At 44.7% G+C, this 17,372-nt stretch overlaps 1 protein-coding gene across 1 annotated transcript; it reads left to right on the top strand.

The window, feature by feature from the left end:
• The first annotated feature begins 1,946 nt into the window (after positions 1-1,946).
• trib2 (tribbles pseudokinase 2) lies at positions 1,947-9,763 on the top strand. Its single transcript, XM_053445702.1, has 3 exons — positions 1,947-3,307; positions 4,832-5,124; positions 7,501-9,763. The coding sequence occupies exons 1-3, from the start codon at positions 3,038-3,040 to the stop codon at positions 7,973-7,975; spliced, it is 1,038 nt and encodes a 345-aa protein (XP_053301677.1). The 5' UTR covers positions 1,947-3,037; the 3' UTR covers positions 7,976-9,763.
• Positions 9,764-17,372: the final 7,609 nt, after the last annotated feature.

Raw genomic sequence — 17,372 nt, 5'->3', positions numbered from 1 at the left:
AATATAAAAGCTTGGGGGTGCCGTCACATTCTGCAAACCGTGAACCACCGTTTCTCAGATGAGAGGCCTCTGTGTGAAAAAGACATTTCCATGTTGTGGGGGCTTATTCAAGCAGCCACTGCGAGAGAGAGAGAGAGAGAGAGAGAGAGAGAGAGAGAGAGAGAGAGAGAGAGACACAGAGATTTAGAATAGTGCGTGTGTGTGCCTCTGCTTGCGTGTGTGTGCACCGCTAGTGCCTGCGAGCAGGGGAATAAAGGTTAAATCGAACACTTCTGTCAGTGTCTCGAATCCAGCTGCAAGCATTCCTCTCACCGCCCCGGATTCCTACGTGGAATTGCACAATCCCGCTGTCACACCCCCCAGTAATCTAGGAAGAACAATGAATAATGAACCTCTTCCGTCCTTCGTTTTGCAATTTGTTGCGGGGGCACAACTCTGCAAGACGGGGACTTCTTAGAGGAGACGTCTCAAAAGCGCACGGCCGCGTGCCAGCTTTTAATGAATTCTTTTTTATTAACCTTGGCACCAAAATCTGGAATATAATTCCATATATTATCAAAGTGAAAACCCTCCTCTTTCATTTGAAACATGCACATAAACAATGTCATCCACAAGGACAGAGCATTATCCACTGCTCGATGTCTTTGAAGTCTGAAAACAGCTGTCAACATGTGTTTCATGCTCCTATACTGTATATGTATTTTTGTGTTTTATTTTTATTTCATTACCATCGCCAAAGAGGTTATGTGTTCATTAGCATTCGTATGTTTGTCAACAGGGTAAGGCAATAACTACTGGATGGATTTCCATGAAACTTGGCAGAATGATTGGGTCAGGAAGAAACCCAAAACATCTTGGTGGGTATCCAGTTAAGGGGGCAGATCCAAGATTATTCCACTTTCTTTGATTTCTCAGAGAACGGCTCTCAGTAGAGTGCATACCCCTGCCAAGGCCCATGAGTCCTGTTAAATTCAATCAAACTGCAAAAAGCCACAAAAAAAAGGAAAAGGGATCTGGCCCCTAATCTGGATCAACACCAACATTATATTGGTTCTTTCCTGACATATACCAGATCTTTTTATTTATATATATATATATATATATATATATTTATCATAAACCGTTAAGCATTTTTTGAGTAATCTTGCTCACAAACAAACATATTTGAAATAACCTCCTTGGCATATTTAGGGCATATCCGGATCTATTGGATTTAAATGTGGTTTCATGAGGGGCCTGTTGGGGCTTGGCGCTGGTATACGCTCTCTCGTTGCCATTCTAGTGGTATTTCATTGACGTTCCATTCATTATGTTCTATCTTAATGCGTTTTGCATTCACAACGTTTCTGCTGAGGCTGCTCACTGTTTATACTCGAATCATTCGAATCAAAGCGGTAGCATGTTTCATTTTTAACATTTGCTGCATTTTCCCTGTTTAAACATAATCTACCATAATGGATGCATTGAGTATCCTCATTTATTTATGACCCTGTAATGATGTGGAGGCAAAGCAGCATCATTACAGTGCATGCTGGATGGGGTCTCCCCCTCCCAGCCCCCACTCCCCCACTCCTATAGCTTTACATTGAGTGATATTTCAGGAGGAAACACATTTGTAACGCAGCACGTACAGTAGTTGCTCCCTCACTCCCACCGGCCTCCCCCATCCAATTTACCAGCATGCGATGCATTTAGATTCCTGGGGGGGTGTGGCCCTCGCTACATGCTTCTCACATGACCGCTGCTTCACATTAGAACATGGAGCCAATGGGGTTGCGAGCTGGGAGTGACGTCAGAGGGGGAGGCGGCTCGGGGTCTGCTCACGTGTGCGTGTGTGTGTGTGTATATATGTATATGCATGTGTGTGCGCGTGCGTGCAGAGGCTCCCTCCCCCTCCTCCTATCAGGCAGCTCCGTGGCTCTGCCGTGTTCCAGGCGCAGTGTGTGTGTTTGTGCGTGTGTGCAGCCTGTGTGTGTGTGAGTGTGTGTGCAGCTCGGCCCGGCCTCCCTCCCTCGCTCCCTCCCTCCCTCCGCCGTGAATGGACTAGATTCCCGGCCACGTAAGAAGCACCGCGGCACCACGGGAGAGAGGATGTCCTGCTGAACCGAGGATCGGCCTGGGAAAGTCGGCCGGCCGTCCTTCTCCTTTCCTCTTTACCTTCAAGCACCTTTCAGCAAGCAGCGGACACAAAAGACGCGACATCTTTCTTCTTCTTCTTCCTCCTCCACTGGACTAAGAGAAACAGAGAGAGAGAAAGAGAGAGAGAGAGCGCGCGTCGACTCCCGCACACAAAGAGCTGCAGCAGCCTTTTGCTTTCCAGACCGGATGGGGTTTTCTCCTTAAGACAACCGCCGTGCACGGATATGATCCCGGCGAACAAGGCCCGTGCACTGACCTGGTACTAGTTAGCCGAGGAAGCTACCCAGTTAGCTCTGCACCTGCTAGCCATCATTTGTCTGTCAACTCGAGCTAAATCCAGCCGTGTCAGGCAGCTAGCCAAACGGGCTCAACCTCTCATTTCCTCGAGGTTTTTTGTTTATTGGCTATTTTCCCCTCTGAACCGTTTGTTTCCGTTGCAAGGAACCGTCCACCTGCAGAGAGGAGCTAGCTGAAGCGAGCTGCGGGTTGACTTAGGACTCGTCATTCATTGTAAAAGAAGAAAGACTTTTTCTCTGGAAGCATTTCGTTGCTAGTTTAGCTCCCACTGACGTTAGGGAAAGTGCAGCTGGTCTGTGCAAAGGGGTTTCCTGTGGACTCGCCGGGTCGGAGCTCCGGTGTCTTATCCCGGTGTTGTCTCTTGCACGCAGGGACAGATGAACCGGTGAAGAGACGTTCAAAGACCAGGGAGCGAGCTCTGCCCAGCTGTTGATCGCCTGTGGTTTCCAGCAGCGTTTCCTCCGTGGCTGAAGAATCTCTCTCAAAAAAAAAAAGCACCGACCGGACAAAGTGGTGGTGGCCCGATAGAGGAGGAGGAGGAGGAGAAGCAGCGGGAGGAGGAAGCCCCCTCGGTACTGTGGAGCTATCACCCTTATTCCTCATGAACATACAGAGGTCAAATCCTATTAACATTTCACGTTATGGGAGATCGCGGCACAAATCGCACGACTTCGAGGAGCTGTCTTGCCTGAGGAGCGCCGAGTCGCACCAGAGCTTCAGCCCCAACCTCGGGTCCCCCAGCCCGCCGGAGACCCCGGACTCCTCGCACTGCATCTCCCGCATCGGGGACTACCTGCTGCTGGAGCCGCTGGAGGGGGACCACGTCTTCAGAGCCGCCCACCTGCACAGCGGGGAAGAGCTCGTGTGTAAGGTCAGTGAACGCAGCGTGCACGGTGGATGTCATCCTACCTTTTTTTACTTGCATAACCACACGCATGATAACACTTGATTTCATGTATTGCCCCCCCCCCCCCCCCGCGTGAAAATGCATTGAACACACTGCACAGAGAAGCACTGTGCTGGTGTATTATGTGCTGGGTATTGCAGCAAGCCCCCCCCCCCCCCCCCCCCCCCCCCTCATAGCGACGCTTTAATAATTGCTTGAATTGTAAATAGAGAGCTGGCTGAGCAGCCTAATGGAAAAAGTGAATGGGGCGAGTTGCGTGGTTTGGATTGCATGATGTAACGTTGACAAAGGAGTGAGTAACCACGCGCACACACACACAAACACACTCCCCTCGCACTGCTACTCTCGCCTAACCATAGCTCTCCTCTCTTTGCACAGTGCAAAGCTCTTTAATCCGGTTATTTCACCCTTGTTTTTTTTTTTATACGCGGAGCATTATCATAATCTCATTGCGTCAAAATATTACCCGCTGGTGTCTTTTACAGACAGATTTATTTAGAGGAAAGCGTGCAGGGAGGAAGTTTACAAGCCCCGGCCAGCTCTTGTGACATTGGCCCCAGCATTGACCTCTCTAACCATAAGAAATGAACCACTATTCCCATAAGGTTGAGGTCAACCCCGTGGCCTTTCCACGCCATTTATAGCCCTTATTGACTTTTGAGTGTAAGTGCTTAAACAGGCATTGGGGCTGACCCCAAGGTACAGTACATTCCCGGCTTTACAAAGGCTTAAGTGGCTTGATGAATTGAGACAATAGTTATATGCACCGTTGGACTCATAAGGCTTGACTTATCCAATAATCTGTACCTTTTGACTTGAGATAATGTTTCTTCCCGGCAACAACCGATTGATGGCCTTTGGCACGGCTTGTGAGCTAACTGCTGTTTGACCTCATCTCCCTTGTGCCGGTTTCAATACAGCGTCAGTCAATCCAGAGCCACAGGATTGATCGCTCCTGCCAAGCTGGAAGCCCGGGTCACAACTTAAGATCTCGAGAGCTGTGGGGCGTATTTGTATTGACTGTGTGAGCAGATGAGGCCCCCCCCCTCACCTGAACTGGGTGTGCTGAGAGTCAATTGAGGGGGGGGGGGGGTGTTACTATGGAAACAAAAGAGACAGTACAACCCCAGGCTGCAGTTCAATACCGTGCACCAACACAATGCTTTCACTTTGCCTCCATGAATGCTTGGTGTCCAAATATTAAACATGAGTCTGGTGTCGCAAGAGAGCGTGACATGTTGCTCACATTCTGCTCACATTAGACCTAATTAAAGGGCAATTTCAAGCTCTTCCAGTGTCATTTAATTGTGTCGGGGGGGGGAAACGGGAAAAACCAGACTGTTTGGCAGATGTTCTCGGTGTCAGATCTCGACACCAGAACAACCTAATGAGATATCTGCACTCATTACTCACCCTAGATAAGGGGGTAAAATAGCTAATTGGATAGAAAGCAAGCTGTAAGTATGAATGTTTTTCTTATCATTGCAGGTTTTTGACATTGGCCAATACCAGGAGTCACTGGCGGCCTACTTCGCCCTGGGCCAGCACCAGCACATCAACCAGATCCTGGAGATCTTGCTCGGGGAGACACGAGCATATGTGTTCTTTGAGAGGAGCTATGGGGACATGCACTCTTTCGTCCGCACCTGCAAGAAGTTGCGGGAGGACGAGGCTGCCAGACTCTTCTATCAGATAGCCTCGGCTGTGGCACATTGCCACGACAACGGACTGGTCCTCCGAGACCTCAAGCTGAGGAAGTTTGTCTTCAAGAATGAAGACAGGTGAGTTCTGCAAAAATACCATTGTCTATGTAATTGGCTGTGGTGTCGTGGTGTTTGTGCATTGCTTCATTTGTGTACGTTAAATGTTATATAGCAACAGTCAGGACGATCATATATGTTATCATATCTGAGCTTACACGAAGGAGAGTGCAAACTGAGACAATACAAGGCTGACATGCCTCTCCCAGATGTTGTGCAGAGTACAGGAACCATAAGCCCTTTGTGTCTCCCTCACTTATATTTGTGCACATGGTTTTGTGGTGGGTAAATGACGCATTTGTAATCATGCAAAATCATTGTACTTATTCCAACCGTGAACTGAAAAGCACAGACAAATTACCAGGACTAGATTTTGCACGACACATGATGCACAAAGCTGAGCTGTTGTTACTGGTTCCCTTCTGTAGTGATCAGCATGAGAAATCTGTGGAACCACACTTACAAAATACAGGTTGACTGACCCCTGGTGGCAGTGTCTTAAAACTACACCCATAAAACCCAGGCATCTGTTGCTACAGCAACCCAGGAGCTCCTTTTTTTTATTAATGAAGATATATGTTTTCATGCTAATAGCAGTTTCTTCACATTCAAAACATTTGTTTACGTTACCTATGTCTGTGCTTACAATAAACCAATGCTAAAGTTAAATTTACCCCAGCCAACTTATCTAACGGCTCATGGCAGCGACAGAGGCTGCACCTCGTTCTCCTCTGTCTGAGCGTGTGACGTTACACTTTGGACGCTAACTGTGGAAAAGGGAAGATGAGCTGCCTCACATATTCAGTGCAGGTCCAATGACCTTGAATGCCACACCAGACTGCTCATGAGGCTGGGATGCCGAGCCCCCCCCCCCCCAACTCCCTTCCCTCCCGTTAAATGATTAATGTCGGGTGAATTTTAAGAGCGGTGGCGCGGGACAGTATTGAGTCTCGCTTTTTGTGCGGCCTGTCCAGAAACCTCTCACACCTCTCCAGCCCTCTTGGCACAGGAGACGAAGCTTCTTTAGAGACTCGAGAGGCCGCTCTGGTTCCAACCCAAGTGTGTGACAAAGGGAGAGAGTGCATGCATAAAGAAGGGGAAGGAGCGAGACCAGACAGAAAATGGTACCTGATCCAGCTTCCACAGCATGTGCTGGCTTCCTGATCCGATTTGGTCATACTGCTGCTGTTAGCCTTTGACCAATGAGGAGCCTGTTTAAAGAGCGTTGGGCAAAGGTGGTGGACGGCACAACAGAGCCACTTATACAAGCCCGGTTTATCTCTTTCTCCACCAAGCTCATGAGACATTTTAGGATTAGTTCACATGACAGCTTGTATAGCTGAAATACGGACATTGTGTGATTATTTTAAAATAATCACATAATTTTTTTCTTTCTATTTCTAAGCCCCTTCAACTATAATTGTGGGTTTACACGTCCTCCAGCCATTATCCGGGCAGCGTTATGTTGTATTTGAATAAGCACACAGCTCTTTATCTCACAGAGACACAATAGGCGTTTGGCTCAAGGAAACAAAAGAAGTTTTCTATTGTGAAAATGTGAAAACGGTCTAAAGCACGGTAATAAAGGGAAATTACTATGCTGACAATGAACCCGTCAATGGGGTTATCTGAAAGAACATGTCACAGATGCCAGAAAACCGTCTTTTTTTTGTTTTGTCTAATCCAGTGCTTCTTGGTTTCGTGATTTCCGAGTGGCTCCCAGTAGACACTATCACGCACACCCTGGCTCTTTGTCTGGCGCATCGTGTATCACGGACCACACACGCAGATGTCAGCATTTGCATAGCCCCACAAGTGTCTCTTACCGTGCACGTGGAAAAATCTTCTTGCCCGAACCTCTCAAGATTCTTTAGTGACAACGCTTCAGAACAACCAGGCATTATTATCAGCCCTCAAGAGTAACTGAGCTGCGATAATGGGGCAGAGGAAAGAACAAAAAGATGCTATTTTAAAGAGGGGAAAGAGCACGGGGGGGGGGCTGTGTGCCTGATTCTCTGAGTAGAGCAGTTCAATGCATGAAACTTAAGATGATCAGTCACCCGTAATTGTGTTTCTTTTGAATCGCTGAGGTTTTTTGGTAAGCCTATTTGTACGTTCATGCTTTTTGGCTGAGCTTTTATCTGTGAAAGGAAATGTCAAACTTAAGCCCAGAGCATTATGTGCTCTAATTCCTCTGATTTCCAAAAGTGATGGATCTAAAGCTCTTAAGATGTCCATCAAAGTAAATTACACCACTCAATTGTCCCTTTGCTTTTTTTTTTTTTTGGCATCCTACCATTTAGATCATGGTTGTAATCATCACTTAATAACAGTCACATGAGTAGATGATCTTTATGTTCAATGTATTTTTTTTCTTTCTCTGTTGTGTGTCTCCAGAAGCCTCGTGAAGCTGGAGAGCCTTGAGGACACGTATATCCTGGATGGTCACGATGACTCCCTGTCAGACAAACATGGCTGCCCAGCCTATGTAAGTCCCGAGATCCTCAACGCCAACGGCAGCTACTCGGGGAAGGCAGCAGACGTCTGGAGCCTGGGTGTCATGCTTTACACCATCCTCGTGGGGCGCTACCCTTTCCATGATGTGGAGCCCGGCTCTCTGTTCAGCAAAATCCGCAGGGGCCACTTCAACATCCCCGAAACGCTCACACCCAAGGCCAAGTGCCTGATCCGCTCCATCCTGCGCCGGGAACCCGCGGAGCGCCTCACCTCCCGGGAGATCCTGGAGCACCCGTGGTTTACCTCCTCGGGGGCGCTGGGAGGCGCCGCCGTGCACAGCAGAGCGGAAAGGGAGCAGGAGCAGTTGGTGCCTGAGGTGAACATGGAGGAGGAGCTGGAGCAGTTCTTCAGCTGAGCAAACACCAAGCACAAACGGGACGACTCCGCCACGGTCAGCTCGCCACGCTCCCAGCAGAGCCAGAAAACAGTAGTGTAGAGATTATTAGGTGAACATTTGTCATTTATAATAAAGGTGTTTCCATCCTGTTTCCTTTTTCCGCCATTTCATGGAAAACCTTGAGCCTGGCATGACAAATGGCATCTATAATGTCACCTGGCGATGCACCTCCTGATCGGGGGTGCTGCCGCCGGACATGCAAGTTGCAAACAATGTAGCAAATGTTCTTATTTTTTGGATTTGTTTCGTTTTTAATGTGGTGCTCATAAAAGTAGACACATTCACCATTTTTGACACTATGGAAAGCATGAAGGGACAAAAGAACACAGGAAACCAAGGAGAACAATTCAAACTGCAGCGCCACACCATTTCTGATTTGTTTTGTTTTTGCGTCATAGCTTTAGGTGGCACCAATTCTAACCACAGACCCAGGGTCAAAAAATCGGGCGTTCACTTGAACTAAAACACGATGATTATTGCTGACCTGGGATCACTGGTTAAAAGATGGAGCGGCTTCAGCTTTTTCTCATCATCCTCATCGTGTTTGACCTCGACTTTGTTTCACCGTTTGGTCTCAGTTTCACGTGACGGTCACTTAACTCCTCGACTCCCTTGTTTTCAGTCATTTTTATGTTTCGTCCTCCTCGCTCTCTTAAGCCTTTATCACACCATCCATCACCACACTTTCCTTTTGATAAACTTTTCTTTTTCCTGGTTTTGTTTTGAAGCCGTTTCCGGTCTGTTGTTACTGCTGCTTTGATATCACTCCCTTAAACCTCAATCTTAGGCTGTTTTTCTTGGTAAGCCTCCAAACATGGCGTCATGCACTTGATGTGTCGGGTGAATGGACGATTCCACCTCTTAAAATTAGCTTCCTCTTATTTAAATTCATTCTTCAGTTGTAGGAACGAGGACGTAACATTTATTTAAATTGTAACAGTTATATATAAATATATAAAAAATAAATAGAAATAAATATATATATATATATATATTTAAAACTACATTGCAGGGTTTTTCTTTATTCAGAGATTCCTTTTTCATGTATGATGTAGGCAATATCTCGACACAGGACAGGCAGGAGGAGGAAACGTCTGTCTGAAGTTTTAGAGTACACAATATCTTCTGTGCCAGTATTCCTGTGGCCCGACAGCCCATGCCACCCGGTCTCCCCCTTTTTTTCTTTAAAAAAAAAGCAAAAAAATAAACTTGATACAAGATATTCAGTGATAGTATTGCTATGACATGCTCACTCCAGGACCTCATGTTAGTTTTCTACTGCCTGCGTAGGTTCTGTGAAACGATCATGCTCGGAATGGGTACCAGTGGACATGTATTGTCGTATCTCAATGTTACTTGAATTTGTGTTGTTATCTAGTCATCGGCATGCGCCCCATGAATGCTATAGCCTGCCAGGGGGAGAAGTGGGAGGGAGGGTGCTTGTTTTTTTTGTTTTTTTTCTAAGAAAAGTTGAAACCATGGAAATTCTCAATTTGCTACTTTTCTGAGTTGCTTTTCAATAAATAATAATAAAAAAAGAAAAACTATTGCTTTTAATGTTTTTGTAGACTGAGCTACCTTTTTATTTAAGTTGGTTCCGATTTGGTGCTAATGTTTTAGTCCTTTTTTGTTTCACGGAGGGGCGTGGTGCATGGTGGGATATCTGCCTCAGATGTTCTGATTGTATCGTAACAGATTCTGGTGTTTTTGTCCAAATTTATTCAGTCAATAAATTGTGAACTGCTATTTTGAGTTTTTCATTTCCTTTTTCATTACAAAACTAGAATGGCACTCGGTAGAGAACCACGTTTAGATTTATTACATCTGGATTTTCTAGCACACACATAATTAGCAGTCCATAAACAAGTCTCTGAGAAATTTAGGACAAGATTGGCACAAGAAATTGTCATTAAAAAGTGTAACTAATGATCAAGGGATTTTCATGTTATACGAAGGCATCAGTATAAGTTAGAAAATAATTATAAATATTAGCACGTCATGAATAAGTGCTTCTTAGTAGCCGTCCAGTCAACAATTCAAATTCCTCTCAGAAAGGTCAGACATCTATGGAGGGAACAAATTGAAAAGCTAAATAGAGAGTAAATGTGATACATTAGGAGAATAACACCAACCCAACGGGTGTAGAGCACCAGTCATAAAACCTTATTAAATATTTGATAACATTTATATTGTCATTAATTACAGCTTATACCTCCTACACAACAGTCCGAGCCATCTGAATCCAGAAAGTACACCTTGATTGCTCATCAAAGAAACGCAGACAACTTTTCAACCCCCCCCCGCCCCTCACTCCCCACCAAATAATTCTATCTGCACTTCCAGCACTCTCAGCCGGTGCGGCCTGACAGAAGCACTTCCCAGTTCATCACCAGATTGCAGCGGAGACATTATGAGAGAGGCCCCTTGGAATGAGAGAGGCGCCTGTCACCACTTGGATTGCAATCACCGGCCCGAATCGGAATGGATTCTGAGTGAGCGGGAGGAGACACGAGGCCGCTGCTCCGTCTCGATGGCTCCATCAGCCCCACTTCATTAGAAAAATGACGACATGGCACCAAAATAAAAAAAGCTTTTGTTAGTTGAATCATTTCCCCGGTGGCGGCCTCAGAGAGAGAGAGAGAGAGAGAGAGAGAGAGAGCCCTCGCTCGTCCTGTCGGTTCAGTGTGACAACACCGCAGCTCCAAGTGGCCAGCTGACCCGCTGACCTCATCCCGTGTTTGTGTCCCTCGGACCAAGAGCATCTCGTCACGATCCATTTGTTCACATGGTGCGAGGACGTGCATGTGTGCATGTGTGTGTGTGTGCTGCTGTTGTAGCCCAACGTCTCTCTTTAATTGAAGATAAATGAAAATCCTTTGCCACACTTTGACAAATTACACTTGTTGGTCGTTGCTCGACAGCACACGTTGTCAGATTTGTGCGTCAGCCTTTGTGTTTCTTGTTTTTGCAGACACTTTTTGATGCATGGCAAAACAAGCCCTGCCTCGTCCTCCAGCTGTCTCCTGACAAAAGCTGACAGTTTTTTGAAGATTGGAAATTATTTCAAAAAATGAGGTCCTCTGACGAGCTTTCTAGGCCAAACACGATCCTGACAGACTGATCAAATAAATCTGGTTCTTTGCAATCAAAAGGCGAAATGAACGGATCACTGTGGGGCTGTGTATTCTGTTTTTATGCAGCTGGCTGATGAGCAGAACAACTTTGGAAATGGCAGCTTAATTTCATGTGAATAAAGGATTCAGGGACAGGTGTTGTGGGCTGAGAGCTCAGTGGACAGGTAACAGCCTTCATATACTTGAGCTATAGTGAATGTTAGCCTGACCTCCAGTGGCAACAGCGAGTGTTGTGGCACGGTGGAAGAAGGGAGAGGGGAAATATGCCATTATAAATAATAGCCATGCATAGAATTCAAGATTATATTAACTGAAAGGGATGAATGTTTACGGGTGCGGTCACTCGAGAGGCTTGTGCCACAGGATCATCCCCGGTCTCTCTCACCACACTTCCTGTCTCTCTTTCACTGTTACTTTCTAATGAAGGAAAATTGGCCAAAAATATACGTGAATACGAATATTAGCTGCAAAAAACACAATTATCTTCATTTATAAAAAAAAAAGATCCAACTGGATCATTGAATGGACAGGAGGTATAAGCTGTAATTAATGACAATATAAATGTTATCAAATATTTAATAAGGTTTTATGACTGGAGATTACTGTAACATTGATCTGTACCTTGCTACATTTCTCAGTAAAATAAAAAGTTGATCACAAAAAAAAAGGTTTTATGACTGGTGCTCTACACCCGTTGGGTTGTTGTTATTCTCCTAATGTATCACATTTACTCTCTATTTAGCTTTTCAATTTGTTACCTCCATAGATGTCTGACCTTCCTGAGAGGAATTTGAATTGTTGACTGGACGGCTACTAAGAAGCACTTATTAATGACGTGCTAATATTTATAATTATTTTCTAACTTATACTTATGCCTTCGTATAACATGAAAATCACTTGATCATTAGTTAAACTTTTTAATGACAACAATTTCTTGTGCTTATGAACCCAAGTTTTGAGTAACGTAAAGTTGGGGAACTCACAAAAGACTGATAAAGCTTGTGTGTGTGTTTGTGTGTGTGTGTGTGTGTCTTGTGTGTGTGTGTGTGTGTCTGGTGTGTGTGTATGTGTGTGTGTGTGTGTGTGTGTGTGTGTGTGCGTGTGTCTGGTGTGTGTGTATGTGTGTGTGTGTGTGTGTGTGTGTGTGTGTGTGTGTGTGTGCATCTGTGTGAGTGTAGGGGGTCCTATAATCCTGGAGTTCCCATAATGCAGCTGGATAAGGTCTATAATTTGGCCATTTTGCTTAGCAAATGCCCACGTCTTTCCAAACCTCACAGCTCCAGTAATGACTCACAAAGTCTTAAGCCTACATTGTTACTCACACGTTGTGTATGTGAAATCTTAATGAAACTAAGATGAGATGTTTTCCTCCACACTCCCTTCAGGCAATCTGCATTATTATATTTCTAATCTGACCTGGTATATACATTCAGATTCCAGTTATAAAACTCATTGCCGGCTGCGAAAATATGAATTTACCGGTTGGTGAGGCCCAGGACCAGAATTGCAGACGGCCACATTTTCTCCTCCGCTTGCTGCCGTTGCCTGTTGACAGGAATGATTCATCTCGTGTTTACACTGTTCATTTAGCACAGTGCATTTCCACAATCTGTCAAGCTGACAGTGAGAGCTGTTGACACTCACAAGCCATTTCAAGACTTTGAAAACACACTGAGAACGTCTCTGACTGGGGTTGGGTGTGAGCTCATTTATGGATGAGTGTTTGCAGCTTATAGAAACATCAGGAAAGTGTTGAAGCTGCTCGGTTAATGGAGACATTCACTGAAAGAAGTTTATTTCCCCCCCTTACTTGACATTTAGGTGTTTATCCAATGGCTCACGGTCAAAAAGACAATGAAAGGAGGGTTCACTTCATTGAAACACACACATACTTTACACACACACACACACACACACACACACACACACACACACACACACACACACACATACATACACACACAGTCATGTTACATTGTCCTAAATTAATTTAGTTTCCAGGTGAATTTCTATCACCTTAAACGTAATTACTACTTGCCTAACCCTAACCTTAACCTGAATATAACCTGAAGCTAACCTTAACCTAAACCTAAACCTTAATCTTAACCTTAACCTTAACCTTAACTTAAACCTTAACCTTAACCTTAACCTTAACTTAAACCTTAACCTTAACTTAAACCTTAACCTTAACCTTAACCTTAACCTTAACTTAAACCTACACCGTAAAATGTAATGATTTACGTTATTATTGTGACTTAATTTACTTAATTGTCGCCATAAGGAAGACAAGTCCCGATAATGTGACAGAAATTTTTCTCCCCACAAAGTGGTTCACACACACACACACACACACACACACACACACACACACACACACACACACACACACACACACACACACACACACAACTGCACTTTAACTCTGGTTTAATTCTTAACTGTGTAATATTCATTCTGTCTGTGCAACATCCACTCCATATTCTCCCACTGCACAGTTTTCTTGTTTTTACACTGTATATATTAGTTTTAATGTATGAGTTTTATATTCCCTACACTGTAGTATTTTTATTCTTACACTATAGTATTTTTATCCTTACACGTAAGTATTGCATGTTACTTATTACTTACTGATGCCTATTTTGGACTATTGCTGCTGTAATATTGCACATTTCCCCCATTGTGGGGCTAATAAAGGATTCTCTTATCTTATCTGACACACACACACACACACACACACACACACACACACACACACACACACACACTCACTCCTGTATATTCCTACAGTCTAAAGTCAAGTCAGTTACGCTGTTGTTGCTGCTTGTGCTTCCATAACACGTGCAGCTTGTGCACTATCCTGCAGGCCTGGAAAATCCTGTTGTCACAGTCGGCCTAATCTTCTTTTGCGATCCAATCTCTGTGGAGCTTAATATCAGTGTGCGATAACAGATGTAGGGAGGACGTACTCTGGGCTGTTTTCTCTGATAAACGGGAGATATTAATAATACTATCTCCCTACTGTGGGAGCTGGTCTCAAAGCAGACACTTGGATGAATTTGTCTGTTTATTATTTCCCCTCACTCTTATTCAGAATGAAGGATACTGGATGTGTTGACAAGCCAGACTGTTCCTTGGACCGTCACCTGGTTTCCCCCCCAGGACTTTGAAGGAACAATAATATTTGTCCAGTTCCGATCTAGACGTGTGATACTGGACTGCGGACGATGCTGATAAGAAAATGGTCATTCAGCCTCGAGGGTAAATTGAAAGATGAACAAACAAGCTTATAGTGTGAGCAGCTTAAAAGAGAGTCGTCCCCATGTCCCCTAATGTCTCCTGTTTTGTGTAAGTGTCCTTGGCTATACCCGATTACAGCCAATAGGGGAATTAAATCAGCAGTGTCATTATGTTTACCAAGAAGCTTGAGGGGAGGAGAAATAGTGAGTCATTCTAGAGGAGGACATGTTTGGATGTTTGTGTTCTGGTCTTGCTGTTCTGTCGGAGCACAGGACCACAGACTAATGTCTTGCTGCTGTGCAGCTATTGCTCCTCAGCAGGAATACAAGTATTCTGCAATTCAATTAAACTGGTCTGAGATTCATTTCGATTTTATGTAACTCCAAGGAAGGGCATCGCCGTCTCAGAGGGCCTGAACGTTTTTCTGTGTTCCATCAAGCTGCTCCAATTAAGGTTAATGGCAGGGCTGTGTAACGACCCTGCTGCAACAAGGCCCCATTCAAACACCCCTGCTATTGTATCTGGGCCCTGGCAGAATACAGGCGTCTCCCAGTGGAGCCAGTGGGTTATGAAGGTGCTTCAGTCAGCACGGTCCCCAGGCTCGGAGAAGGTGCACACGGGTGCCCCCGGGTGCTCTGGCAGCCGAGCTTTGTGGCAGGGCACCAAAGACAACACGCAGACAACAGATGGCCTCTGTTGTCTTCCACCCAGCCATGAAGCTTCTGCTGGCTCCAGGTTACGAAACCCACTGAGCAACAGAGACGCCTGTAAAATGTCTGCTACCAAGTCGGGTGGAGTGTGTGTGGCCCAGCTTCATTATGCGAAAAATAATCAACAAGCGATGTGTTTAACACAGACCATTAAGACAATAGATTTTAATTTGTGTGTAGGCTACAGTATATTTCCTGCCCACATTGCCCGCATGGTGCACATATATTAAAAGTTAATATGTCCCTGGGTGCTGCAAGAGGAGAAGGAGATCGTTGCTTTCAACACTAGAGGGCGCTCCGCAACAGAGTGTTTGAGCAGAAGCTGACGATGAGAGATGTGGACAGTTTTCATTATTCCCATGACAAAATATTGTTTAATGTGTTCTGTAATGAACAGAAGTTAAATTTAAAATACATACACACACAGTACAGGATTATTACTACAGCTAATAATAAAAATAAAATAATAAGAATTATAGTTCTTCTTCTTCTTCTTATTATTATAAATAAGAAAAAAAACTATTTAATGGCAATCCTGGCCGACGTGTCTTTGTGTGTTGTTATAATAATTATCATAAGAATAAAGATAAGACTAAGAACAAGAATAAGAAAACGAATATACTAGATCTGTAATCAGATTTGATTGTGATCTTGTGATGTCACGACTTCATCGTTTTCCAATGAAACCTTGCTCATCACAAACCCGTGAGAAGAGCACAGTCAAACATACAAATACAAAAAACTATTTATGTGATCTAATCGAATCTGTTCTAACTTTGACAGATAATGTGTCTTTATGTAAAACCATGTCACTCCTAGTGAGAAGCTGACTGACTGAGACAACAGGATTCCGGGGCCTTTAACCCTCTCGGCTGAAAGCATTCGAAACTCGAAGAACACGGACTGATCACTGTCCTTTAAACACTTGTGTGGTGGAGACCGTGATGATGTTAATCTGGTAATTAACTCTTAACAAGCCATTTAGTATCCGCTTACACCAAATGAAGCATGAAAACCCCCCTATGCTTTTAAAAAATTGCTCAGCCCAGTGCATAGCAGTGTATTACACTCCAGGGAGCAAGTGTGGGAGTCGTGATTGTATCAGGCCACACATGCAGCTGAAGGAAATGGAGGAGGCATCATCCCAATTAAGTGCGCAGGATATTTTTATGCGAGTTGTTCATATTTGACACGTTACCCTAAAATGTTTGTTTTTATCGCAACAATCCAGGGTGACTTGATGCATTGATCGATCACTAATGGCCTTAAAACAGCGATAGGGTGAGAGGTGGGCCGTAGCAGGAGAGAGATCACAGAACATTTTGCGTAGGGTCAACATGTAAAAAACGGATTTGCCTTGCAAGGACCCCCCCCCCAACAATATTTGATTTGAAGGCTTGAATGGAAATGGTTATATTGGATGTCGGGCAGAAATTGGACATTGAAGGGATAGTGATGAAGAAAGGGGAATAAAGGGATGAGGAATGGGATGCAGATACGGATGAGGGAAGGAGGATGAAAGGGTGCAGGTAGGGATGAGGAAAGGAGGATGAAGGGATGAGAGAGGGAATGAGGAAAGGTGGAGACAGGGGTGAGGGAATAGGGATGAGGAAGGAGGATGAGGAAGGAGGATGAAGGGATGAGGGAAGGAGGATGGATGGATGTGGGTATCAATGAGGGATGAAAGGATGTGGGTTGGGATAAAGGAAGTTGGTTGAATGGATGTGGTTAGGGACGAGGGAAGGAGGATGAAGGGATGAGGAAGGAGGATGAAGGGATGAGGGAAGGAGGATGAATGGATGTGGGTATCAATGAGGGATGAAGGGATGTGGGTTGGCATAAACTGGAAGATAAGGATGTGGGTAGCGCGGTTTTCTTTTGTTTCTCTCTTTTCTTCTCTTCTTTTCTCTCTCTCCAGGAAAGGGACAGGCGGGGTCAAAACATCTGATTTGTCAATCATGATGGTTAGAGCGGGTATAGCGGGTATAGCGGGTGATTGGAGGTGGGGTGGAGTCCTGGTTCTACTCCTCAACCCAGGTTAACTGGTTTAGTTCTTTGGCTAATCTGAACAATAATCGTCATACGGTAACTATAACTAGAAATCCAGTTCTCTCGACAGGCATAAATGTAATCCTAAGCACTGCAGGAAATAACATTGTATAATGAACTTGGTAATTTTAAATATATATCATGATAAAACACATTCATGATTTGCAAACTGTACTTATCCAGTTATAAAGCTGCTAAAGTGGTAAAAGGCAGCTTTCCCAATGT

The sequence above is a fragment of the Pleuronectes platessa genome, chromosome 17, assembly GCF_947347685.1.
Source record: "Pleuronectes platessa chromosome 17, fPlePla1.1, whole genome shotgun sequence".
NCBI lineage: Eukaryota > Metazoa > Chordata > Actinopteri > Pleuronectiformes > Pleuronectidae > Pleuronectes > Pleuronectes platessa.
The sequence above is the reverse complement of the archived record's forward strand: the minus strand, read 5'-3'. Positions and strand labels throughout refer to the sequence as shown.